The 27,077-nt window shown below is 38.5% G+C and overlaps 1 protein-coding gene across 2 annotated transcripts in view; it reads left to right on the forward strand.

The window, feature by feature from the left end:
- The window catches only part of SOS1 (SOS Ras/Rac guanine nucleotide exchange factor 1), a 147,985-nt gene extending 130,637 nt beyond the window's left edge, over positions 1-17,348 (forward strand). Inside the window, exons 18-23 of one of the 2 annotated variants that reach the window (XM_047851999.1) lie at positions 5,437-5,609; positions 5,822-5,938; positions 7,444-7,708; positions 13,414-13,458; positions 15,155-15,273; positions 16,151-17,348. In XM_047851999.1, the coding sequence (XP_047707955.1) occupies positions 5,437-5,609; positions 5,822-5,938; positions 7,444-7,708; positions 13,414-13,458; positions 15,155-15,273; positions 16,151-16,642 (1,211 nt within the window). In that variant the 3' untranslated portion in view covers positions 16,643-17,348. The remainder of the gene's footprint in view (positions 1-5,436; positions 5,610-5,821; positions 5,939-7,443; positions 7,709-13,413; positions 13,459-15,154; positions 15,274-16,150) is intronic. The other variant, XM_047852000.1, reaches the window with a different exon arrangement.
- Positions 17,349-27,077: the final 9,729 nt, after the last annotated feature.

The following is a 27,077-nucleotide window of genomic DNA, read 5'->3' on the forward strand; positions in this document are numbered from 1 at the left end:
TTGTAACATGAGTTAAGTAGCTTTCCATCTTACTCTATTCTGGAATATCATGAAATGATCTAGCCTTTAAACTTTGAAATATTCCAATAGAAAAACCCATCTGGGCCTGGAATCTTTTGTAGGATGTAATTCTTTAGTAACGTTTTCATTTGTTCCTTAGTTTTTTTTCTATTTCTATTTTCTGATACACAATTGTCTAATTTCATTATTTTTAAAATACTAGTATTCAGTTATAGCCTCAAAAGCATTATTTTTTAAAATTGTTCCTATTTGCAATATGTTTTTCCCGTTTGTTTTTACTTGTTTTACTTTGCTTACTTCAAAAAGATAAAATCTTAAACTTAATTACTCTCTGATTTTGTTGTTTTTTTTTTTAATTTTTTTTAATGTTTGTTTATTTTTGAGAGAGACAGAGTGTGAGTGGTGGGGGGCAGAGAGAGAGGGAGACACAGAATCTGAAGCAGGCTCCAGGCTCTGAGCTGTCAGCACAGAGCCCAACATGGGGTTTGAACTCACGAACCACGAGATCATGACCTGAGCAAAAGTTGGACACTTGACCGACCGAGCCACCCGGTGCCCCATCTGATTTTGTTTTTTATATCATGTATTACCTTTTATCATTACTAATTTATTGTCTTCCTGAGAACTTTTTGCCCCCTACATTCTTGATAAAACTATTTTATTTTCTCTTTATGGTAAAACATTTTCTTTTTAATTATAAAAGTACAGATTCAGTCAGATTTAATTTTAAAAGTGGAATGTATCCTACATAAGATCTTATAAGTTAGAAATGATACACCTATCTGGGCACTACAGAAGATGCACAGACCTTCCACAGCTCATAGAGGAGAGAGTGTAAAGACAATTTTGATAAGGAGTAAAGAAACAATTCAAAAATAATTTACAAAAAGAGAATCAGGAGCCAGATGCATTTAAAGTCTATGTATTTTAAGCATGGTGAGTATGGTGCCAGTTCATACAAGGGACCTGGGTAGGCCTGATGTTCATTTCATTCAGTCAGTCAACAAGTATTTCTTGAGTACCTGTGAAGTATCAGGGACTATGTCAGGTGCTTAGAAAAAGTGAAAAATACATAGTCCTTCAGTGTGTTCACTGAACTTACAGTCACACTACTTGTGATATCCTACTGCTTCTGGTACAAAGAGGTAAAAAGAAATTTCAGGGCCCGTTCGCCCGACTCACTGTTTGGCCCCTGCGACCCCATCACCCTGATCGGTGAGCATTTGTTCCCACAGACTGAACCCTTTAAAGTACTCTCCCTCCCAAATGTATGACGTACCATAACTGATCTTCATAACATGTTGTTACAAGAAGAAAAGAAGTCTCAGGTCTGAAATCACAGAGTATGATTCTGTGTTTTAAGCTTGGCCATGTGATCTGGTGACTGGACACAAACATGCAGGCAGTTTGATAGGAACGGACAGCGCACCTGCCAGCTCTTTACCCTTTTCTGCCTGTTTTCCTGCCTGTTGAGCCTCTTCTCTTCTAAGGGAGGGCCTCTCAGCTGTCCCTGGTCTGTTCTGCTCTAGGAAGGTTTTTGCTGTTCCCAGGTTTTCAGTTCACGGGATTAGCCACACAGCCTATAATGGTTCTGACCCGAGAATAGAGCCAGATGTTATTTTATTGATCCTTCTTAATTCTATCTCTTCTGTATGGTGGTTTGGAGAAACTCCTTCCAGATTCTTATCCTTAATGCTGGACACTGGTTTTTTGGATTTTTTTTTTTCCCCTCTCTATGGGAGGACCAGTGGTAGTATCTGATTCTTTTACTTCCTCTGTCATCTTACCAGAATTCTCATTCGGGTCTTTTGCTGGTACCACACCATTTACAGAATAAAAGTCAGGCAACTTCTTCCAAGGCTACCCCAGACTATGGGTCCACATCCCAATTTTTCTCCATATAATAAAATGTTCTACTCGTAGGTAAAGTGGACATATACAGGCAAACTAACATTTCCTCTAAGGTAAAAGGATGTAGATTCTTCTTTCAACCAAGCCTCACCTCTCTTCTCAAACATCCAAGCCTGTAGCATTGGCTTTGCTCTTTCCTTTCACACAGCTCTAGTTTTGCATCCTCCTCCTGTTTCTTGTCAATCCGCTTCATCTCCACTCTTATTTCCTGCCATTTTAGAACTGACTGTATGTTTCTTGCATCCTGATCTATTCTTCAAATGCTTTCTCTTCTATTCTGAAATAATGTGCTTCTTTTTATTCATTCAGAAGCATTGCTGAATGTCTCTGTGTTCCAGGCCCAGGGCTAGGTGTAATGAATCAAGAGACAAAACAGAGTCTTCCCTCAATAAGCTCTCTTGAAAGAGCAGAAGGATAAATTACAGTACCATATGCAGTAAATGTAATGCTGCATCGTAGAAATGTGTAGGTTGGAGATGAACAAAGTGCTACGGGAACCTAGAACCCTGAGGAGCCACTTTTTCCTGGAAAGGCTGGGAAAAGCATTAGCAAAAACATGAAACCTCATCCCTCTTCATTATTTACGTCATAATGCTTTGCTTTTGCTCTCCCCAGACAGCTGTCACCAGAGCAGGGTATGTAAAATGATCTATTGAAAAAAATTAAGCTTTAACAGTATATAATATTCAGGTCTTTGTATATACTTATACTAAATTTTTTATTCAAAAATTTATATATATGTATATATACACACACATATATATACACACATATATATGTATATATATACACACACATATATACATATATATAGAGAGAGAGAGAAGGGGGGAGGGAGAGAGGATCCATGTTTAAACATTTGTTACTGATGGAAGTGTATGATCAACAAAATTTGGACACCCTCTCTTTGGTCACTTATTCTTCTTTTAATTAGCCATTATATGTCACAAGATAATTTCCACATTTTATCCTGAGCTCTTTTAAAATGCTACTTATAAGCATTTTCACAACTTCATTCAAGTATACTTTCAACACACACAACATCCCATAACTTAGTGCCCTCCATCTTCCCAGTGGCAGTCATTACACCACCACCCATTCAGTCCCTCAGGCACAAAGCTGAGAATCTTCTTTCTCAGCCCCCACCCTCTGCCCAAAACAGTTAATCAGTTGTTGTGGAGTCTACCCCTTAAATACGTGTGCATTCCACTCTATCCCTGTGGACCCTAAGATAGCCCCCATCATCTCAACAGGGCTACGTTCATCCTGCTAACTGATCATCCTGCTTCCCATCTTAACTCCTTCTAACCCATTTAGCTTCATAGTCCAGCCAGAGTAATCCTTCTAGAATGCAAAGATGCTAATAATGTCCTAACTATTGAATACAAATTAAGCTCTTTAAAAAAGCCTCTTCATGATCCAATCCAGGTACCGCTATCCACAAACTCTTCATAGCTGGGCATTCAATGTGTGACCAGTAATGAAAAGTTGATTCCAGCTGCCCTTAAATATGTGTACTGTACGGGCACGTTTGTCAGACTGAACATTGAGCTAAGTGCATCACGCAACTTAGCGTAGTGGAGAATATAACTGGCTGCAAGTAAAAGAGCCAAGTGACAGGCAGATGTGGAAAATAAAAAGCCTGAGCATTTTAGAACACATCGTAAATTTGACTCATGAATGTACAATCAAGAGTAGCCTAGGTGCTAGGAAATAGCCAACTAAGACACTTAAAAACTGGATACTTTTTAGAACCAAACAGGCATGGATGTCTATCATATTTCATTATTGCTGACTTATTCACTGAGTTTGAGTCATTTATCTTTACAAGAATGAGGGCAAATATTCAAGTAGTTGAAAGTAGGCCTCTACCACAAAAGCCTTTGGACCCACTTGACTAGGATTAGAACCTAAGCGTCTGTTACTTTGTTCGTTCCTCTCCTCATCCTGTGCACAACCTGCAGTGACGGAGGACCAGAACCACTGATGCCTTGCCCGCGTCTGTCCTTGCAGCCTGCACCCTTTCTGAGCCCATACACCAAAGCCCTGTGGTCTGGCCGTACTAACCAACGTACTGTCTCTGAGTATGCCTTCTGAGCTTCGTCGCAAACCAGCGCCTTCTAACACATAGATGCTTTGCCTAGAATCCCCTTCCAGCTTACTCTGCTCATTTGACTTCGCTCATTGTTAGAGACTTTTTAGGCATCACTTCATCTGTGATGCTTTTTCTATTCACACCAGTCCAAGGCAGAGTTAGGCACACATCCTCGGCGGCCTCACAGCATCTTATGCATTACTCTAATGCAGTACTGACCAAATTGTACTGTAGCCCACGTTCGAAGCTTTGAACTCCTTGAGATCAGGGACTGTGTGTCTTGTTCATCTCTTCATCTGCGGTACTAAGACAGTGCTGGGCATACAGCGGAGACTCAGTCCTTGTGTACTGAGTGAATGAACTCAGGTACTCATACATTCCCTTTTCTTTAGTGGAAAGTACTTTAGGGGAAGACGCAGAAGCCTAAGAGACCAGGCCAAGAATAGCAACAATAGCATCAACAACCACAACCGTAGCTAATTAAGCATTTACTTTAGTCAGACCTTGTTCTAAGCCTGTACATACATTTACTCACTTATTTCTCACAACAACCCTGCTATCCTCATTTTACAGATGAGAAAACCAAGGCAGAGAGAAGTTAAGCAACTTGCACAAGACCACACAAGTAGAGTGCAGCAGAGTTGGCTCCAGAACCTTTATGCTAGAACAGGAAGGAACTCAGGTGCTCCTGGAACCACAGGGCTGTGTACAGAATGAGAACGCCTGTTACCTGGTTCCTTCTCCTCCTCACCCAGCGCACAGCCTGCAGTGATGGGGAAACTGGAGCTCATTTTCGACATTGCCACTAAATCTAAAAGTGCTGAAGATCAGAATAGAAATAAATTCTATGCAGTGCTGTGTTTGCTAGGCTTGCAGAGCCTTCCACACTCCCATGAGCAAGCCTATCCAAGCGGTACTGCCTCCGAATTACAAATCCTTAGCAACCTTTGAATAAGCAGAAAGTATGTTCCTCTGAATTTAACATTTTCCTCTTTGGCCAGAAATACGTGTTATTAAGTGATGGGTTATTCTTAAAATTCCTTTAACAGAATGGTGACTTATGTCAAATACCATGTGGTTTTGGAGGTACGGAAAATTGGGGAGTCCTCCTGATAAAACTCTTAAATTTCGTTAAACTTGGTCCCCTTTTTCTTGGGTATTTATAAAACTTAAGTGTCACAGAATAATTTGATACTTACAAAAATGTTTCTCTTAATATTTAGTTAGCTAGTTGTTTCTCATAGAATGGAAATCTGTGCCTTAAATCTTTGGTTATGGTGATTGAGATGGTACATTGTACATACCTTATTGTACACGTACATATTGATTGTATCTATGCCTACAGTTACTGACAAAAAAACTAGCTGGTTCCTTTGTCATCCTTGAAATAATTTCATTGTATCTTCTAGGAATTTATCTAACTAATATCTTGAAAACAGAAGAAGGCAACCCTGAGGTCCTAAAAAGGCATGGAAAAGAGCTTATAAACTTTAGCAAAAGGAGGAAAGTAGCAGAAATAACAGGAGAGATCCAGCAGTACCAAAATCAGCCTTATTGTTTACGAGTAGAATCAGATATCAAAGTAAGTTGAATTATTTGAGGATACATCTTTCTAATTAAGTTTATAAACCGGCTGATGAAAGACAGGTTTATTTCAGAGAAGAGATAAAGGAAAATAAAACTAAAAATAACTCAAAGTTAACATTTTGTTAAATGTTTTCTGCAGTTATTTTTGTGAATGTCAGACTGCATTTAAAATATTTAATATTAATAACTTTATTTCTTTGCATTTAGAGGTTCTTTGAAAATTTGAATCCAATGGGAAATAGCATGGAAAAAGAATTTACAGATTATCTTTTCAACAAATCCTTAGAAATAGAACCGCGAAACCCTAAGCCTCTCCCAAGATTTGTAAGCATACATATATTCATATTTCTTTCATGTTTGTATATCTTTTGCAGTTATCGATATCTGGTGATGTCATTAACACCATATGTGTTGCACAGATTAGTTTTCCATAAGGGCATTCGGGGATGAAGTGCACAGGTGATGGATAAAAGTAACGAATAAATGCTTAATAAATACGCTCAGGAATATTCCATTTGGCTGCATATAAGTGAGCAGTAATATTAATCTGAATAAATCCTGGTAGACGAAGAAATTGGGCAAATAAATAAGTTTTGTTTTTTGTTTAAAAAATATTTTTAATGTTTATTTATTTTTGAGAGAGAGGGGGAAGGAGGGAGCACAAGTGGGAGAGGGGCAGAGAGACAGGGAGACACAGAATCCGAAGCAGGCTCCAGACTCTGAGGTGTCAGCACAGAGCCCAATGTGGGGCTTGAACCCGTGACCCATGAGATCGTGACCTGAGCTGAAGTTGGCCACTTAACCGACTGAGCCACCCAGGCACCCCAATCATTTTTTTTTTAAACAAAAATGTTATCCAAGATTTACTTTAAGGGCAAAAATTTGGTTAATTTATACCAATCCTTTTATAATAAACATGTATTTATGACTTTTCTAAAGTAATGACTTATGAAAACTTTTAACTATGAATCATTAGCCATAATAATAACAAGTTTGGTTAAAGATACTTTTGTGGGGGAAATAAAGTTTCCATTGTTTTCTTTACTTACCAGTGCCTGGCCAACTTTATGTTTAGTATCATCACCTCACTGATCTGAACATAATCTCTCTTGTTCATAAGAAAGTAAAAAAATCAATAAGTAAATATAAATGGCTTCCTACGTAACCAAGATAAATTTCAAAGTATCTGTGAACTAAAGCTTATGCAATGACCTCACAAGAAAATTTCTCAAGGCCTAAACCAGTTTCTCAAAAGATGGACTAAAAACAGAAAATTGGAAATAGCTATAGAGTCTTGCTCCAAAGAGGCTCGCTAATAGCACTCTGTAAGAAAATTTCAGAAACCTAAACATATACACACACGGATGAAAACTCCAGCAATTTAATGCATTTGTAAATAGCTCAAATGATTCCAGCATCACAGTATTACAGCATAGTAAGGTATCATAATTCATAATAATGATCCTGGCTTCTCCAGCAAGGTTAAATTCGTTCAACAGGGTCTATTTAAAAAGCTAGAGAAATCTACAATATATCTTAGAAAGACTTCCATTCAAAAATACTAAGATAACAAATACTCTGGCATTTTTAGGACTAAGACTCAGCTATTTAAAGAAATCCATTGCCTAATATTTTAGATAGCCAAGGCTTTATGGAAATGGGACGTTAATATTTTAACTTGGACACTTTAGTTTTAATCATTATACAACTTCTTTACTAATGGTTTATGGTTTTCCTAGAATTAGTTGAGTTTTACCAGGCATATATAGAAAAACCTTCCTTTCTGTTATGGTGTTTTAAATATTGTGTTTCTTTTGTTACGTTTACAGCCAAAAAAATACAGCTATCCCCTAAAATCTCCTGGTGTTCGTCCATCAAACCCAAGACCAGGTACCATGAGACATCCCACACCTCTGCAGCAGGAGCCAAGGAAAATTAGTTACAGTAGGATCCCCGAAAGTGAGACAGAAAGTACAGCATCTGCACCAAACTCTCCAAGAACACCGTTAACACCTCCTCCTGCTTCGGGTGCTTCTAGTACCACAGATGTTTGCAGCGTATTTGACTCTGATCATTCGAGCCCTTTTCACTCAAGTAGGTGCTAAAATTTTAAGTGCTTAAAAGTAGTTGTTAGTATTCTGTGTGCTAGCAGTAATAAAGAATCTGTATAACTTTTTTATTTTTTGTAAATTTGTACACAAATACCATTCCAAAAGATATTATTACAAAAATATAAAGCAAATTCTGAACTCCAGCAACTTATAATTTTTTTAAAAAACCTGTTGGAATTGCTCTCTTTAAATTTATTATACTTTACTGAAAGGACTGGTGATAAAAATTAGTAATTTAAGCTTGAAAATTGGTATTCGAGTATTTGCTTTCAGTTGGTGAATTTAAAATGGCATCCCTCATATCCAGAGAAAACAAAGATAACTCCTGAAATCTGCAAGAATTGTCAGTCCGACGCTTTAAATGCTGCCTCCAAAATTATTATCTCCGCATACTACTCAGTACATCATTCCGGTTCCACCAAACTCTGTAGTTTCAGATTTTGCAGCAAGAATCAAGTTCAAACTCTTCCTTAGTCTGCACCGTCTGGCGGACAGTATGTGGTGCCCGCTAATCCACTGCCTGTGCTTTCCAGCCCAGCCGGACAGATCTCCCAGACTGCACACTGTTGCTCACCCCTTTCTTATTTCTAGACCAGTGTCGTCTAATAGAAATGTAATATGAGCCATGTATGTACTTCAAATGTTCTACAGCCCCATTTTAAAAAGCAAAAAGAATTAGGTGAAATTAATTTGATTAATGTATTTTATTTAACTCAGTGTATGCAGAATGTCATTTCAGCATGAACTCAGTATGAAAAGTTATTGAGATATTTTACATTCTCTTTTTTGTTCTAAACCATCAAAATCCCATATGCATTTTACACTTTACAGCACACCTCAATTCAGACCAGCCACATTCACATGTTTAATCCACACATGGCTGGTGGCTACCAAACTGTAATGCTCAGCTCTAGCCCTTTGAAGAGACTACGTTTTATACATGGGTCACCCTGCTTCCACTGACTTTCTAACCAATTCCACGTGCAGTTTTAAAGCTCTAAGAACAAACAGCCTTTTTCCATTTGTTCAGTATTAAATCCAAACTTGAATCCCATCACCTTTAACCCTCTCACAGCCACTTGCACATGCTTTTCCCATTGGCTGTCAGCTCAGTGTACAGACCAAGTTCAACCCCAGTATCTGGCAGCACAAAATCCAGTCCTGAGGGACAGCGTGTCATTATTGTGGGGAGGAGGTCGAGAGGTGGGTGACCTAGGAGTTAGGAATCAGAGGATCTAACTTTTTAACAAAAATCGACTTAAAATTATTCTTTGAAGGTATATTATTTTGAGATTTGGTCCAGAATCCTATTTATTTATTCCTGTGTTATACATACATTTGTAGTTACCCAGAAGTTTGTCTTGTCTGTTGACCACCCTAAAGTGTGTTTGTTTGGAGAATTACTACATCTTGGCTTTATTTTGCTCCTGGGGGTTATGGAGTCACGTTATATACATATATTTCTGATAAGTTCAAATAAATACCAGGTTAAGAAAATCCCACCTATTCTCCCCAATCCTCTAAAGCTAAGTAATGAAACCAGCATTTTTTGCAGTATACCCCACCTAAAATCATTATTTCTTCTGCCCACGTAACTGTTTGCAGGTTTTTTTTTTCTTGAAGCAGAGAGCTAGTCTGTATTATAAGGATTCCCAAATAAGTAAATTATTGAAGTCCTGTGAAAGCTATCAACTGCAAATTCTACTTCTCTTAGTTTAAAAAGTAGCTACAAATGGAAGAGGTGGGGAAACGGGAGATAAGTTACCTGCTAGTTCCCTACTAGTTCCCTACTAGTGCTGAATCTTTACGATAACTAGTCAAAAGGGGAAGAAGGGGTCGTCTTGGAATGCAGCGGTCTGGAGCTGTGCTCTGCCGTATGTGGCGGTGGAACAGGATTAAATACTGGACAAGTGGAGAAACCACTGTTCCAGGAGTTGGGCTTTGTAGTCTTAGCTTTGGGGGTTTTCTCAATTTCACTTTCTTTGTGATAAAGAAAACACCTACTACTATTCCTTTTGCTCTTGGTAGAAACTGAAAATAACTGACTTTGAAATGAAAAAACCTAGCCAAGTCTAAAACCATCTGTATGTTCAGTTAGTCGCTTACTTAAAACTTACGTGGCCTGTGTGTAGTAAAGATCCTCATCTGCTGTTGACCTCAACTTCTGCTTAACAGATCTGCTGGTACCATGGGGGCCACCGCCTTGCCCACTGTGTTGCCACCACAGCGTGAACTCCCCCTTCCTCAGGGCCTGGCAGGAAAGAGCTGCCGTGCCTACATTCTTATGTCATCTGAACACCTGCCACTCAACAGAACAGCAGAAAGTTCCGTTGCCTAAGTTTTTCAAAAGGCAGTTTGACCAGAATTTTTGATCAGTTATAATAGTACTGTTTTGCTTCATATAGTTTTGTCTTTCAGAATGATTTACTTTAAAACCATACTTGGGGCACCTGGGTGGCTCAGTCGGTTGAGCGTCCAACTTCGGCTCAGGTCATGCATGATCTCACGGTTTGTGGTTCAAGCTCCACGTCGGGCTCTGTGCTGACAGCTCAGAGCCTGGAGCCTGCTTCGGATTCTGTGTGTGTGTGTGTGTGTGTGTGTGTGTGTGTGTGTGTGTGTCTCTGCCCCTCCCCCACTCATACTCTGTCTCCCTCTCTCTCTCTCAAAAATAAACATTTAAAAACAAACAAACAAACAAACAAAAACCATACTTAATTTTTCAGCCAGTATCTGTTGCATACCTCACTCCTTGCCCAGTACTCCTACATCACATTTTCTCTGGTAAAGTTTATAAATCTTACTGAGAAAGGAAAAATAATCATGGTTCAAAGAAAATCACAGTTAAATGCTGCAATTCTCTCTTCGTACTGTGTTTATTTTTCACTCTCAGTAAGATTGCAAGCTTAACTAGAGAAGATACGTAAGGGCTTAGCAAAGCAAAGTGCTAAATGAGTGGTGAAGACATAATGCTGTAGGAGTTTACACAAACGATGACCACAGAATGGGCAAGAATGGTCACATCAAGCTTTGTGGTGAGGAACCTGGCCATCCTCTTAGTTGCACCCACATACACCCTCACATTCAGAGCCCTGCCCCACACGCTGCCCTGGCCAGCTCTACCTTTGAGGTGATGATGACAGTGGCCCTGACCAGGGAGAGACCACCCAGCTCGCTTGCTTTGTCTCTGCTGCTCTAACAAGGTGGAGAGGATGAGATGCTCTAGGGACCTCCCTGTGTAAAGACGGCCTGGTCAGAAAAGGGAGCCAGAGGCCCCACCTGGTCTGTGTGCTGCAGATGGATGAGCTTAGCTGTGTCCCTCTGCAGCAGAAGCTTTGACAAGAAAAGATGGTAGTCCAAGCTTGAAGCTGGAATGCAAGGCTTTTCTTCATAGAAGATTCTTGTAGGTGCTTAGTTTCTGATCTCAAATGAATTTGCAAAACAGGCTTTTGTGAGTTTAAGAAGTTATTCATGATTGATACAATTTTTGTCTATAGGGAAATGCTTATTTCTATTTTAAGAAAGACTCATTATAAATTGAAAGCATCTTGAACAGTGGTTTCAATCCTGACTGTGCAGTATGATCCCATGGGGAGCTTAAAAAAAAATACCTATATGCCCAGCCCCTGTTTGAATTAGGCTGGTATTAGCACTAGGAATCAGTAATTTTTAAAAGCTTTCCAGCGGGTTCTTTTTTTTATTTTTTAATTTTTTTAATGTTTATTTTTGAGAGAGAGAGAGAAAGAGTGTGACTGGAAGAGGGGCAGAGAGAGGAGACACAGAATCTAAAGTAGGCTCCAGGCCCTGAGCTGTCAGCACAGAGTCGAGTGCAGGGCTTGAACCCACAAACCGTGAGATCATGACCTGAGCCGAAGTCGGACACTTAACCGACTAAGCCACCCAGGCACTCCAAAAGCTTGAGACTGAGAACCACTGAGCTGTCATTTGGGATTTGCACTTAACAAATACTTTTTTAATTAAGTGGGTTTTCACTCCTAACTCATTATAAGTAAATTTGTTCACTGACAAGGATTTTTAGTATATATTTCTTGATTAGAGCATGTATAATTCAAAGAGGGTTTTTTTTTTTTTTTGCATTTTCCAGGCAGTGAGACCAAGAAATCCATTTAAAATGACAAATCAGAAAAGTGCCCTTGATTTACCAAACATACAAATCTAAGCCTGCGACATACATGTATATAAATATGACCAAAACCAAGTCTGTGTATGCACAAGTGTTTATGTATAGGTATAATAATTCTTTTTACAAGTCTGCAGTTTATAACTATCATAAGCTTTGTGTTTTTATTTTATTCCCGTATTATACTAAGTGTACTACCATATTCTTGAGGCTTATCTCCAGGAGGCATATTTATTTCCTTTCCAAGAAAAGTAGAAAAAACATAAATAGGTAAACACTAAAGGTAAATATTCCCTTAACCTCTGTTATGCCTAATAAGCAGTGGAGTGAATCATTGACAGAGCAACTGCTTCATTTAATATCAAAGTATAAAAATTAATCTTCTGAGAGATAACTTATTAGAATTAGCTGGATTGCTACCTTTGGTAACTGTGGCCTCCAAATAAGTATCAGTACATAAGGAAAGGAGATTAGTGGGATAGATTGTTAGAAACTGGGGTATATGGAAAATAAACCCATAGCTATAGAAGTAGCAATCACATTAATAATCTTGCCAACTGAACCTGGAACATAAAATTATTCTTGTTCTCACCAAAGAAGCTAAAAGAAACAGTGGTCCAAATTGAGTGCTTGTCTATTGTGGAAAGAGAGACAGGGGGAGAGACAAACCTGAGTTTTAAAAAATCAGCTGAGTCTAGTGTTACAGGAATTATTTTAGTCTCGTGGATATTATCTCTTCCGTATGTTGGTAATATGAGGCAGTGTAACAGAGACAACTATGTTGATTTAGAACCACTACAGATAACTTAACCTTTTGTCTGTTTTTCGCCTTTATTGCTCTTGGGGCTTTGACTTTTATGGTTTTCAGGTTTTTTCTTAGATGAATTAATAATCTGTTGAAATGAAGCACTGTAAAATTGTCAGTGAGTTTCCTGTACAAAATGTGTCGAAGTGCCAAATATTAATTGATTTTTTTTAAAGAAGTGTTCAAGAATATAGAAGGGAAAAGGCTATATCACTTTCAAGCTTGTTTTGTAATATCCAAAGCTGTAGTTATTTTGTCATGCTCTAAGAATAATTTCGTAAGTATATAATAATATTAGTAAGAAATTCCCTTTTATTTTTCAATTTACTAACATAAATTCATTGTTTACTACTTATTTCACACAGTTGAGTTTTCAAAATAATCTCTAGTAAGTGACATATTTTTATATGTCCAGCTGAATTCTTTGTTTGAATTGAGTTTATACATATTTTAAAAGTCTTCCACTAATAGAGAAAACTTTAGTTTCCTCATGAATGCTTTTCGTTGAATTATTATGGCATCAGGTAGTGAATCTAAAAGGAATCTTCAACATTCCCAGTATGATATTAACTCAATTCTTTATTTTTCTCAAAACTGAGACGTAATGAGCTTTTACGAAAAAGACTATTGTACCCTTCTTTACTTGAATGACAAAAATAACATTTCTATCGTGGATTAATTTTTGCAGATGAGTTGAATTTATCAACGAAAGAAAAAAATCTGCTTCTCTTGTTTCCTTTCACAGGCAGCGATACCGTCTTTGTCCAAGTTTCACTGCCCCATGGCCCAAGTTAGTATATTTAGTTTAAGACTCCTAATTCTTGCTTTGGCTTCAGAAATTAAACCAAGTGCCCCCCTCCCTGCTAAAACTCTTCTTGGGCCTGGCAGCACTGGTACCCCGCTTGCAACATCTTAGAAGTGAGGCCTTCCCTTGTGCTACCTTTTGATCATAGATGATTTGCTTAAACGTATATACTCTTCATGCTTTTCGTAAAACCCTTTTCTCTTTTAAAACAACATTATTATATGGGTGACTTCCACATTTAACCATTTCTCTTTCCCAACTGTAGAGTTCTTAGTAGTATTTTAATGCTCAACTTAAAAAAAAAAAAAAAAAAGCAAGAGCATGCATGCGCATATGGGAATGCTGGCGGCTACGGGCAGCGTCTGAGTCACAAGATACACTTAGCCTGACGACCTTGGCACAGACTGCAGGCAAATGACCGTAATTTGGCTTTAGAAGAACTATCTTATAGTTGTAACTACTTAAATCATATGGCCTAAATATTCATCACTGTTAAGCGAAATAAAGTGCCATTACAGATATTTGCTTTTATTTTTAAAGTCAACTAACAATTCACCAAATTAGTCCATAAATTTTAAGCTAATAGGTTAATGGTTTTTGCTGTCCTTCATACAAATGGTTTCAAAACGTATCCAATGGAAGACATTAGTTATAAACTAATTAACTTATTACATAGTCTTTTAAGAAAAAAAGGTAGGTGATTAAAATGTTTCTCATTTGAATAACATCAGTACACAAAGTACTCTTCAAGTTCTATATTGTTATAACATTTAGTTGACAAAAGCTTAAAGGAAAATGAGAACCTGCCAAGTATAATTCTGGATGATCATTTATGTATTTTTTCATATCTTTTTTATACTGTGCATAAACTAACAACTTACATGAATGTTGTCTTTCATAATGTAATTATTTTATGCCTAGATTATGCCCTTGTCATCATAAATGTCTATAGGATGAGTTCTGATTAGAAGCTTTACTCACCTGTCTTGTGCCAGTTTATCAACTTTTTAAATCCGGTTCACTAGATTTAGTGTAATTTCTGTTTTTATCAGGGCTGCCTCACTTATCTTAAATAGCTCCATCACAATTAAGATGTTTGGATTAGAGTATGATGAACCCGATTTTCTGCCAAGGAGAGCCAGCCTATATGTAAGCAAAGTGAGGAGAGACCCCTCCCCCAGACACAAGAGTCTTCCTGGCATCCTTTGAGACAGTCGCTGGGGAGAGCAGTTCAGATCAGAAACTAATCCCAAGGACTGACTACCACCTAACGGCAGGGAGATTCTATACTAATACAGTCAGGGAAAGAAAATGAGCCCATCACAAAGGCTAAACAAAATTACCATTCCAAAGGTTTCTCCCAGAAATCTGAGAATCATACCCAAATAAAAACTTCCAATAATTAACAGTGGGAATGTTATTTTGTTCAAAAAGCAAAATAACAGAATATCTTAGGCAGCTTTTTTTTCCCCTGAAAATTCTGCTAAGAAATTTCTGCATGCTTTTATAGCAGTTTGCTTTGATAAAGGAAATATTACCATGTATTGGTTTGTTGAACTGCTTTTGATAATTCTGTACATTTCTTTTAATAAATATAAGCAGTTTCCAACTAAGCCTTTTCAGGATTAATAGATGAGATAAAATTCCTGTGAACTGTTAAAAAAAATTTCACATCCTACAGGATCTGCTTCAGTATCATCTATAAGTTTAACCAAGGGCACTGACGAAGTGCCTGTCCCCCCTCCTGTTCCTCCACGAAGACGGCCAGAATCTGCCCCCGCGGAATCTTCGCCATCTAAGGTACGTAGAGAGTCCTGTCATCTGGAGCCCAGAGTCATTACAGTTACATTAGAATCACGTGCCTGTGTCTAGTTTAGTTCCTACCAGATTAGGTCAACACTTCAGGGTATCTGGGCTTAACTGAGTTTAGACGAGGACTAAATACGGATTTACCCTGCGGTAATGTTTATTTCCTATCTTCTGAAAGTAGTTTTTTGGTATGTTTTCAAAACCCTGTGAGTCTAAATCATGGGTACTGTCCAGGAGAAAATAAGTTTAATCCCAAAAGAGTAGAATGTAGTCTCACGCAGACCACACAGAGAAAGAAAAGCAAAGAGGTGTGAAGCTTTATATATGAAAGCACGTTTTAAGTGAAACTTAAACATGACCCATCTGCACCCTTGATAATCTGATATGCTTTTAAATGGGATTTTCATAACAGTTCTGGGTTGGAAGAGACCTTAAAGACTTACAATAGCTATTTTTTTCCACTTGCTTAAATTTCTTTCTTTGGCAACTGTTGACTTGATTCGGTGGTTCTCAGAGGATCTGGAGAGCAGGGCACCTGGACAAGTCAGGACACTCTGCAGAATGTCATAAAATGTGAACATAGTAGGTTTAAAATTGTAAGATTGACTTACGTTAAGTCATAAATTGTCTTAGATTGATAGGTGCACAGTAGCAAACAACAAAATTTTGAGAAAAATTAAAACTTGGAAAAAAATTGTTTTTAATGAATTGGCATAACTCCCTCCCTTTAAAAAATATGCCAAAACCCCCTGATCCGTGCCTCGCTCTCTTCCAACAGTGTGTTTGAAAACCCCAATTCTTAATATAGTCACAGTACTGCATAAATTAATAATAAATGTGTGTTTTATTCCTTTTTCATTTGTGTTAGATTATGTCTAAGCATTTGGACAGCCCCCCAGCAATTCCTCCTAGACAGCCCACATCAAAAGCCTATTCACCGCGGTATTCAATAGCAGACCGGACCTCTATATCAGACCCTCCCGAGAGCCCTCCCTTATTACCACCGCGAGAACCTGTGAGGACACCTGATGTTTTCTCCAGCTCACCACTACATCTCCAGCCTCCCCCTTTGGGCAAAAAAAGCGATCATGGTAATGCCTTCTTCCCAAACAGCCCTTCCCCATTTACGCCACCTCCTCCTCAAACACCTTCTCCTCATGGCACGAGAAGGCATCTGCCATCACCACCACTGACACAAGAAGTGGACCTTCCTTCCATCACTGGGCCGCCGGTTCCTCCACGACAAAGCACTTCTCAACATATCCCTAAACTCCCTCCAAAAACTTACAAAAGGGAGCACACACACCCCTCCATGCACAGAGATGGACCACCCCTGTTGGAGAACGCCCATTCTTCCTGAGTGTCTCTGTTCCAGGATGGACATTTTCCTAGCCCCAAATCCATTGCTGGCAATGGATGCACGGAATGTGCCAGCACTGAGGAGTTACAGTGACAACTCCAAACACTAACGACTCTACTTCAAGATGCAGTATAAGACAATGAATTTTAACCTAGACATAATTATAAAATGAAAATGGTATTCGTTTAGATACGGAAAGACTGATGTAGAGGAATTGGACAACTGATTGCACCTGAAAATCAAGTAAAGGGACTTTTTCCAGCCAGTAGGCAGGAGTCCTCTTTTTGTGAAGTGATCTTTATCGTTAAAGGGATGGAAAACATAGTCTAGTGTCCAGCAGGCCCACATGATGACAGTTTTTGTAATTCAAAATATGCACTTTTTAAAAAGAAATCTTAAACAGGGATCTTCATATCTCCTTTGTTTTCCTTTGCTTTTACTCATCCTACTTTAGAATATTTTCCTAGAAATCATTTAAAGGACTGTGGGGAGTCGCTGTGGTGCCTGACCTTGTGGGAGTCCAGGCCCCGTGCTGTGCCACAGTCCCGTTTACAGGTTATTACAGTGAAGTGAATGGGTACCGAGGCTTCACCAAAGAGGTACTTTTTTTTCTTTTTCTTTCTTTTTTTTTTTTTTTTTTAGGAATAATTATATTAATTTTAAGAGCATTCCCCCACCCACCCTCCCTACAAACAAAATATGGTGGTGATGCCTTCAAACAAGAAGTTTTGTGTCATTAACATGACAGAAGAACTTTTTAAAAAAATGTAACTGTCAAGTATACGATTTACATTTAGGAGACTGTTAATCTGTGCTAGATTGTTATCGTCCCCCACCCCCCACGAAAGTTTACTGGTAACCCATGTCATGGCTCATAGCCGTCCCTCTAACCATTCTCTGGAAATGCAGTCACCCAGTGTGGAAAGGAGCATTGCTGGGCGTCCCTGACACCGCTCATGTTTTACGGATAGTTGAGTAATCCGCAGATCTAGAATTACCTTGCATTGCCGAAATCATGTGTATATAGTGAATGTTATATAATAAACCTGGCAGGTCTGTTTTAATTTAATTGAATAAAGATACAAATACTTTGTTTGGCTGGCATATATTAAATTATTATATGGAGAAAATGGTTGATTCTTATTTCTTTCAGTTGAAACACACACACACACACACACACACACACAAACACTAAGCATAAAAGCACGTATTGTGGTACGCCTTGGTTTCTAGTTCTGGATTGTATGTATTCATCTTAAAGAATGATAAGAAGTTGCAGTTTGGCATGTAGGAAAAAAATTTGGTTAGAATAGGATGGGTATCTTTTAAGCAGAACTTTGTAAGTTTTTTAATTTGCTAAGCAACATGTATACAGTTTGTTAGTTTATATTAAACATTCTACCTTGCTTGAGGTCTTTGCTCTATCAAAACTATTCATAATAGAATATCTACCTACATCATTAATATCATAATATGGATTATTCATTAAGCCTATGTACTGATCTTCTGAGTCTAACAAATACTGTGACTGAAATGCATGCAACTTGTTGAAGGGAAAAAGTTTTATTAATCTCCACTCTAATGTCTATGAAATGTGCAGCATTCCATCATTATAGAGTCATCCATTCGTCAGTATCTGCATGTGTCCTCAGAATAATGAAGCAACATTTCAGCAATTCTGTTAACCATGCCATTAGACACATTTTTAGAAGTGCTGCATCATGGTGCAAACCTAGTACTTTAATAATTTCCTGTGATATTTATTAGAGCATTAAATGTACATCACAGTAGTACAGTATATTGTCCTTTAAGACCAGAATGTTGATTGCATCATCATTAAGCAATCCATCCTATCACATCCTTTCTTATTTATTTGTTAGAGTTGAATCTTTAATATCTGTACCATTCCTATTATGGTAGCCATTTTTCTCTCTGTAAAATGTCTCCTTTTAAAAGTCTCCCCAAAAATTAATTTCGAATCCACTCTTGTGTGCAACACGTCCATAAGACCATTCATTCAACAAGTGTTTATCTAAGCCTGCTTACTAGTGCTGCTACAATTAATCATAATACACATTCCAGAATCCCCCATGATTTTTTATTAGAACAGCCTCATTTTCCCTAGGGTTTCCCTTTGTCTGTCTTACTGATCACTTCTCTTTTTAATTACCCCACCCCACTCCATATGAGAACCTGAGAAGTCACATTGGAGCCCATTCAGTATCTCCCTGGCCAGTGTGTTAGCCTTCATTAAAGGAGGCTTTTCAACCCGCCTGATCGTCTAAAGAGCAAAAGCTTAGATTTGGAGTTCTAATCATACTTCTCCCAAAGGGAACCATTCTTCTACCCCAGTGGTTCTAGGAGACCACTGTGCATCAGCACTGTGGATAGAGGATATTTGTATTCTGAAGCTGACATTTGGGTAAAAATATTTTCTGCAGTGGTGACTGCTTAGAAAAATTCCAATTGGGTGCCCTTAAACGGAGGTGGAGAAGACTGTATCCTTGCCTTCTTCATACATGAAACATTAATTAGCTGACAAATTTATTCTCTGTAGTAACTAAAATATACTTATTCAGGGACCAGAAGTGGCTGAGAAGACAAATGCATCACCACAAAATTCTGTTTTTGAATCCAGGACATTACAAGACAGTCAATGCAGCATGACTATTCCTAAACCACATCCCAAAACATGGAACATTTCTTTTAGAAATGGAAATGTTCTTAGATGTGTCATCTTTGGATCACAAAATAAAAATATTTCAAGGTTGAATTTAACTTAAGTGGGCTATCAACCAAGAACAATACAAAGGGAGGCTTTTCACGTCTGAGCACTTTTTAAAACAGGAACAGATAAGTATATGTTTCTAAGTTTACTGAAAGATTATTTACTGTTCCCAGCCTTTCTAATGCATTTCAAAAATACAAATTATCAGGAAATAAACAAGCATTAAAAGTTTTCTTAATTAAAGGTTGTTGGGTATCAAAGGAGATATTTAGTAGGTTACTACGCTCTAACAGCTCAAGAAATGTTTTAATGGGTCTGAATTTAGGAAAGCACCTGCCACACTTAGTGATACTACAATCAACACAACAGTCTAGTGAACAAGTACCATTTCAGTTGGAGGCTATGTTATGGTTCTAAATTCTTCCTTAATGAGTTTTCTATTAAGTTGAAAGTTACATAAACCGAAACTTCGTATCTGTGATCATGATCTTAATTCTCAAGTTTGGCTTACTTTAGTCATGTATTTCATCCTCTGTCTTTAAAGACGGCTTAAATTCAGTTTTAAGTGGCTCAGCAAAACAAATGGAAATGGAGGGAGAGGTTCCCAATTTGTTAGTGTTGTACATATCAAAGAAAACCTTTTATTTCCTCCAGATTTAGAAAGAAACTAACAAAAAAAAAAGAAAGAAAGAAACTAACCATTTGTTTCTTGGTATTCTACTGCTGTGTGTAGGTTCACTTGTTCTTTTAACCTATATTGTATGACTGTTGCACAAGTGTAGGTCCTGTTGCACATTAATCTTTATCAGTAAAATACATACCACACGGTTAAAATTGGTTTGGCTGAAAGAATTATGCAGAATTATTTATAAGGGAAAGTGATGACTTAGTTTGTTTATTCAATATTTCTCCTTTGAAGCATCTCATTACTAACTTAAAATCAAAATCCCTTACACATGAGCCAATGAAATATTTTGAGCTCTAGTTAAGAAGCATGAAGTCTATATGATTAAACAAAAGCACCTAATACTTGTTTTGTAAATTTCATGCCTTATTTTCCATTTTTGACACCGTAAAGTGCATTTTCTGTCGACTGTGAGCAAATTTCCCTTTTGCCTTTAATGAAAATAGTGCATTAAGTAGCCAATTGCTGCAGAATTACAAAGCAAGTTAGCTAAAGGTGGATCACATTGGACTACCACTCAAACAAGATGCATAGCATGGAAGTCACGTGTGGTGTGGCTTTAGGGAGAGCGCACCTGTGCCAGATGCATGCCACTTTCAGTAGCTGCCAAATGTGCCTTTAATTAAGAACATCTCTAATTTGTTTCTTCAGATCAAGTCAGCATTTGGGGGCGGGATCAGGGCAGGGGGACCTTGGGGTGCAAATATCTGGTGAGACACACCAGAGAAGAAGCCTTTGTCAAAGTGACATGTATAACTTCAGTTGAAACGTGTTCATGTATATGTGTGTGTGTGTGTGTGTGCGTGTGTGTGTGTGTGCGTGTGCGCGCGCGTGTGTATTTGCCTTTGTTTAGTAGCACGGTATTTGCTAAAATAATTGTCAAAAAAATTGCTCTGTCAGTCTTACTTTGATGTAAAAATAAAGTGCAGTCTATACATCTAATATGGCCTTTGTACCTGACCATGTTCGTAGGTAATCTTTGTACTCTGCGTGCAGCAGTATTTGGTTTGCATTTAAAGTGAAAATAATGGCTGTTATTTTTCTGGCATTACTAAGATAAATTGAAAAATAATAAAGAAAAATGCCTTACCTAGTCCACAAGTGTATTATTTTTGTATTTATTTTAGAAAGCACTCTTTTCAAGATCAGTCGTGATTCTCATTTTAGCTTGTGCTTTCCACATGCAAATAGTTTGTTCTATCTCATGGTCTTGCTTTGGAGACACTTTTTCCTGTATCATGTTCTCTATAAAAAGTTCAGTATTTCCTTCTGTATCAAGCTCTCTGTAGTGAGCAGGAGGCCCTTGGGATGAAAATTAGTGACCTTCAGTTTCAAAGGGCTGAGGGAGGCATTTGTATTCCATCAAAGTTTTAAGATCTCACAATTCCTTCACAGGCAAGTTTCACTGAGACCTGTTGGAAAGTGGCAGCCTGACGTTCAGCAACTCTTTCTAGGCTTGGCATAAAAAGATACAGTTTATGGTTATACATTGTAAAGAATTATACACTGTCAAGAATTTTTGTAAGTGTGAGGTCATTCATGGTGAACTACAGAATGCAAAATTGATGAAAAACTGGGGTGCCTGGGTGGCTCAGTTAAATGTCTGACTTGATTTTGGCTCAGGTCATGATCTCACAGCCATGGGACTGACCCCCACATCGGGCTCTGCGTAGAGTGTGGAACCTGCTTGGGATTCTCTCTCTCCCTTTCTCTGTCTCAAAAATAAACCTTAAAAAAATTGGGGGCACCTGGGTGGCTTAGTGGGTTAAGTGTCCAACTTCAGCTCAGGTCATGATCTCAGGGTTCATCAGTTGGAGTGCCACATTGGGCTCTGCACTGAGTGCAGAGCTTGCTTGGCATTCTCTCTCTCTCCCCCACCCACTACTCTCCTCTCTCTCTCTCTCTGAAAAACAAACTTAAAAAGAATATGATGAAAACTTAGAGATCTCATACCCTTACTTAAAACTTAAGGCAGATCAGGCCTGGAGCAGTGAGATGACTAAGCCAATATCACGTGGCAGTTAGTGACTGAGACAATTGGCTCAACTTTGACTCCTCGCATTTGGAGGACTGTTTTTAGGAACAGCTAAAATGTATTTGCGGTTCCCCTCCAAATTTAAAGACACACAATCATTAATTTGTACAAATTCCATTTATAGGCCACTGAAATCCAAGCAGGTATTATTGAGTATATTCTAGGTAATCAATTTAAGAGCTAAAGGAAAACAACATTATTGTTGATATTAGTCAGAAAATAACATTAACACTGATATTAGTCAACCTGATTCTGAGTTTGCTCTTGAAATGTCACTTGAATTTTAACCAGGTGGTTTGCTTTTTACTCATTTTAATCATGTTAGCTCATCACAGATTCAGGGCACTTAAGTCTCTAGGGTATAGCCCACAACTGGGCTAAAGATGTACATGGCTTCCAGAGGCAAGGAGAGCTTTGACAGAGTAGAATTCCAAAAAATCTTATCCAGGGCTCCTGGGTGGCTCAGTCGGTTGAGCATCCACCTTTGGCTCAAGTCATGATCTCACAGCTCATGAGTTCAAGCCCCACTCTGGGCTCTCTGCTATCAGAGCAGAGCCCTCTTCAGATCCTCTGTCTCCCTCTCCCTGCCCCTCCCCTGCTTGTGCACGTTCTCTGTCAAAAATAAACATTTAAAAAAAATCTTATGCACATTCTAACATTTTAAGACTGCTGATTCTCATTAGAGGCAAAAAAAAAAAATGCAGTCCTTTTTTAGAAGCTAGTTTCTCTACCTTCATGACTCCTCAAGAAAAGGAAGAATCACTGTGGTAAAGTACAATAAGCAGTTGCTTTGGAATCACACATGTCTGTGTTCACATTCTGGTTCCATTACTTACTAGATGTGTAACTTTGGAGAAGTTACTTAAATAATCCTAGTCTCTGTTCCTCATCAACACATGAGGTTAATAGATCTACTGGGGACTATGTGAGGTTTAAAGGTGATATGTGTAAAATCCAATGCCTTTCACAGAATAGGTGCTTAATAAAGGTAACTAAAGCTATAAGGGATATGTTTTCAAAGTCGGCCTGCTTTTAGGTATCTTTTAAGAAGCTGAGACTTCATCCTGAAGTCCCCCTAACTTGATTCTTTGGTATCCAGATTCCTTTGATGTTTACTATCACTTCAATTGGTTTTGAGTGACTGTATTATAAACATTTGATAGGGCCTATCTGACTATTCAAAAATATTTACTGTTCCAAGTCCACTTCTGATGTTAGGAATACAGCAATGAACAAAACAAACAAAAATCTCTATCATCATGAGATTGGTTATCTAGTGAGGAGATGTAGACAATAATAAGAAATAGCATATTCTACATTAGAATGTTGTAGCTGCTATGAACAACAAAAAAAGAAGGTTCCTGGGAACGTAGGGGACAGGTTGGTGATATACAAATGGGATGGTCAGAGTCAGCTCATGGAGAAGGTGGCATATAAGTAAAGAAGGAGGTAAAGGAAGGAGATGTGCAAGTGTCTGAGAAAGGAGTATGCCTCTAGTTCAAGAGCCTACAGGCAGGAGCATACCTGGTACATGTAGCGAGGTTACAGAATAGGAGATGCCATCAGAGGTTTAATGGGGTCCAGGTCACTTGTAATGACTTTGGCTTCCTTTAGAAATAAATAGAGCCCATAGAGCATTTGAGCAGGGGATCACTCTGGCTGCCATGTTGAGAATAACTAGGGGTTAAGACTGGGAGTAGGGAGGCTAGCCCAGTAGAAGACAGCTTGGGCAAGGTGATAGCAGTGGAGGCGGTGGGAAGTTGTTCAGAGTCTGGATAGATTTGGAAGACAGCCAATTTGCTGAGAGCCTGAACATGGAGTTTAAGAAATAGAATTGCCAAGGATGACTTCAAGGTTTTTAGCCTGACCAACTAGAAGGACAAAGTTACCATTAACTGAAGTGGGAAAAGTAGAGTTGAAGCAGAGGCTAGGACACGTGAAGTTCAATAAAAATGTCAGACATTTGAGGGGTGCCAGGAGGCAGTGGGAGATGTAAGTCCGAAATCTGGGAAAGAGTCTGGGCCAAGGATATAAAATGGGGAATCACTTCTATAGAGATATTTTAAAGCTAGCCCACTGGATAAGATCACCAAAGAAGTACAGACTGGAAAAAGAAGATATCTAAGGAGAGCCCTGGGACCCACTAACAAGAGAGGGAGAAGAAAGGAGAACCAGCAAATAGACAAAGAAGGAACTGCCAATGAAGAATGATGGCAGCCAAAAGGGTGTTGTGCCCTTGAAGCCTAGTAAGTTATTTCAGAAGGAAGAGGTGATAAGCATGTCAAACATTATCTGATAGGGAGAGTGGAGTACTCATTTAGCAAGGTGAAAGTCAGTGATGATCTGGACATGACCGGTGTAGGGGGGAGGTGTGAGCCCAATGAGTTTAAATTTTTTTTAACATTTATTCCTTTTTTGAGACAGAGAGAGACAGTGTGAGCAGGGGGAAGGACAGAATCCGAAGCAGGCTCCAGGCTCTGAGCTGTCAGCACAGAGTCCAACGCGGGGCTCAAACTCATGAACCGTGAGATCGCGACCCTAGCCGAAGTCAGACGCTCAACCAACTGAGCCACCCAGGCGCCCCGTGAGCCCAGTGAGTTTAATGATAAGAGGCAAGAACTGGAGCAGTTTCCTCTTTCAAAGGTAAGCAGAGACGTGCAGCATAACTGGCACAGTCAAGATACTTTTTGCTTTAAAAATGGGAGAAATAAGAGCATGATTGAATGCTAAAGGGTTTGCCCCAGTTGGAAAATGTGATAATAAGGAGAGGGTGACCTAGTGCTAAATGGAAACAACCCACTTAGACAGAAACACACACAGTATCGAGCAACAGTCCTTTACAAAGTAGATCCCACTGTCTTCAGATGAACAGCTTTACATACACGAGGAGGGAACACAACACACTCCGTTTTCCTGCTAAGAATTAAGAGAATTTTAATGCTACTACCTCTGAAGGGAATGAGGGAAGAAGGCGGGAGGGAGAATCTATTTTATAGATAAGAAACATGTTTAGATGACCTACCGAGATCATGTATAAGCTCTTTGAAAACAAGTTTTGGAAAACAAGTTATTTGGGTAGAAAAATCTTGACTATTTTGCATGTCTGACAGCCTCCAAAAACAACATCTTCAGCACTGCCCAAATCATATCCCATATTTTTATACATATGTTTAAAACTTAGGTCTAGTGTCACACACCAATTTCTATTTTTTCCCTTAAAATATATAGGTTTCCATCAATTTCCTCAACCGTTTCTTTTTTAAACTCATTTCCCTTTTTGAAGAAGTGTATCTCCTCTTCCTTTTCCCTCACCCCCTCCCCACCATGTGAGACTCACTGGCCTATATTCCATAAATGCCAAGATGCCCAGATGCTGAGAACACTACACTTACATCTTTAAGTTAAATCAACTTTCAGGATATGAGAATCCAAAGTGTCCCCAATTACTGTTTTAGGCTCAGGAAGAAAATTATTAATGGTGATGTTTCAAGAGAAAGTTTAGTCTGAAAACTGTATCTAATTTTATTACACAACTTAACAGAAGACATTCATTTTACCATTTTTCTAAGTGCATGCAATTATCTAGAATATACAATCAACTTTACCAATTTATTACAAAGAACACTAATCCTGTATATATGTATATTTTAACCAAAATTTTACTGTATGTGATAGTAAAGATCACAGATGAATTTAAGAAAACCTCAGAAAGAGTCACTCTACCAGCTTTCTGTATCTCAAGGTAAATATAATCAATTCTCTATTCTGTCCTAAACTTCCATCTATGGCTAGAATGTGAGTGCTGATTACATACTAGATCATCCAATTTATTGGTCTAAGAGGTAATGGCTATACAATTTCAGTGGGCCAAAGAATCACCTGGGTGCATTTAAAATGCAGATACCTGGGCCCCACTCTCAAATTTATTCCAATAAAGTGGGACTGAACTAGTCGCCAGGAATCTGAATTTTTACAAGTTGTCTCATGGAGAAAGTAAAGTGTTAGTAAAGACTTGAAGAAGGTAAGTGAACGAGTCATGAGGTGCTATAGAAAGTACTATTCAAAGAGTTCTCCCTGAGCAAGGAAGAAACATTCTAATGGCAAGCCCCAGATAGGTTTCAACTATTTGTCATAGGGCGAAACAGAGGACCCTGGAGTGCTGGTCCACACATTCCTGGTTCTCCAAGCTTCCAGTTTGAGAGTGAGTAAGGTGGGGCAAATCCTTGTTTAGGCTTGTATATAGACCACACCCAGCTACAGAAGGGACCTGCTGGCCCTCCCAGCCTGTGCAGAAATACCCAACTCCTCTTTTGGTGGGGCGCTTCCTTCTGTTTAGGGACCCAAACACTTCCAGAAGACAGCCGTGGTCCCCTATGTAAACTGTACTTCTCCATGGGACTGGAGCTCACAGATGGAGGAATTGCAAACCTCTTTCCCACCCTGATTTCGTCTTTAATGCAACATTACATTAAATGTCATTAAGAAACATCATCAAAGATCCTATCTCTGCTGTCAATTTACAATACTATGAAGTGACCCAGGACAACACAGAAAAGAATAGCAAACTTTCTTTGTTTTCTTCTTTCTTTCTTTCTTTCTTTCTTTCTCTTTCTTTCTTTCTTTCTTCCTTTCTTCTTTCTTTCTTTCTTTCTTTCTCTTTCTTCCTTTCCTTTCCTTTCCTTTCCTTTCTTTTTTCTTTCTCTTTCTTTTCTTTCCTTCTTTCTTTCCTTTCTTTCTCTCCTTCTTTTCTTTTTCTTTCCTTTTCTTTCTTTCTTGCTTTCTTTTCTTTTCTTTCTTTTTTTGTGGAAAGATGTTTGCAAATGTTAAATGCTGTGAAAAGGCCAGTAGTGCCTTTTACTGCTCCAGAAGACAACAGTGTTTTATTTCTTTTGTGATTGGTATTTTTCTTAAAAAGAAAAAAAAAATGAAAGGCAAGAAGGTAAAGAGACAACCCTGAAGCTCTGTCAAATCATGAGCAGAAATTCTC

The sequence above is a fragment of the Prionailurus viverrinus genome, chromosome A3 (genome assembly GCF_022837055.1).
Source record: "Prionailurus viverrinus isolate Anna chromosome A3, UM_Priviv_1.0, whole genome shotgun sequence".
In the NCBI taxonomy this organism is placed as follows: Eukaryota; Metazoa; Chordata; class Mammalia; order Carnivora; family Felidae; genus Prionailurus; species Prionailurus viverrinus.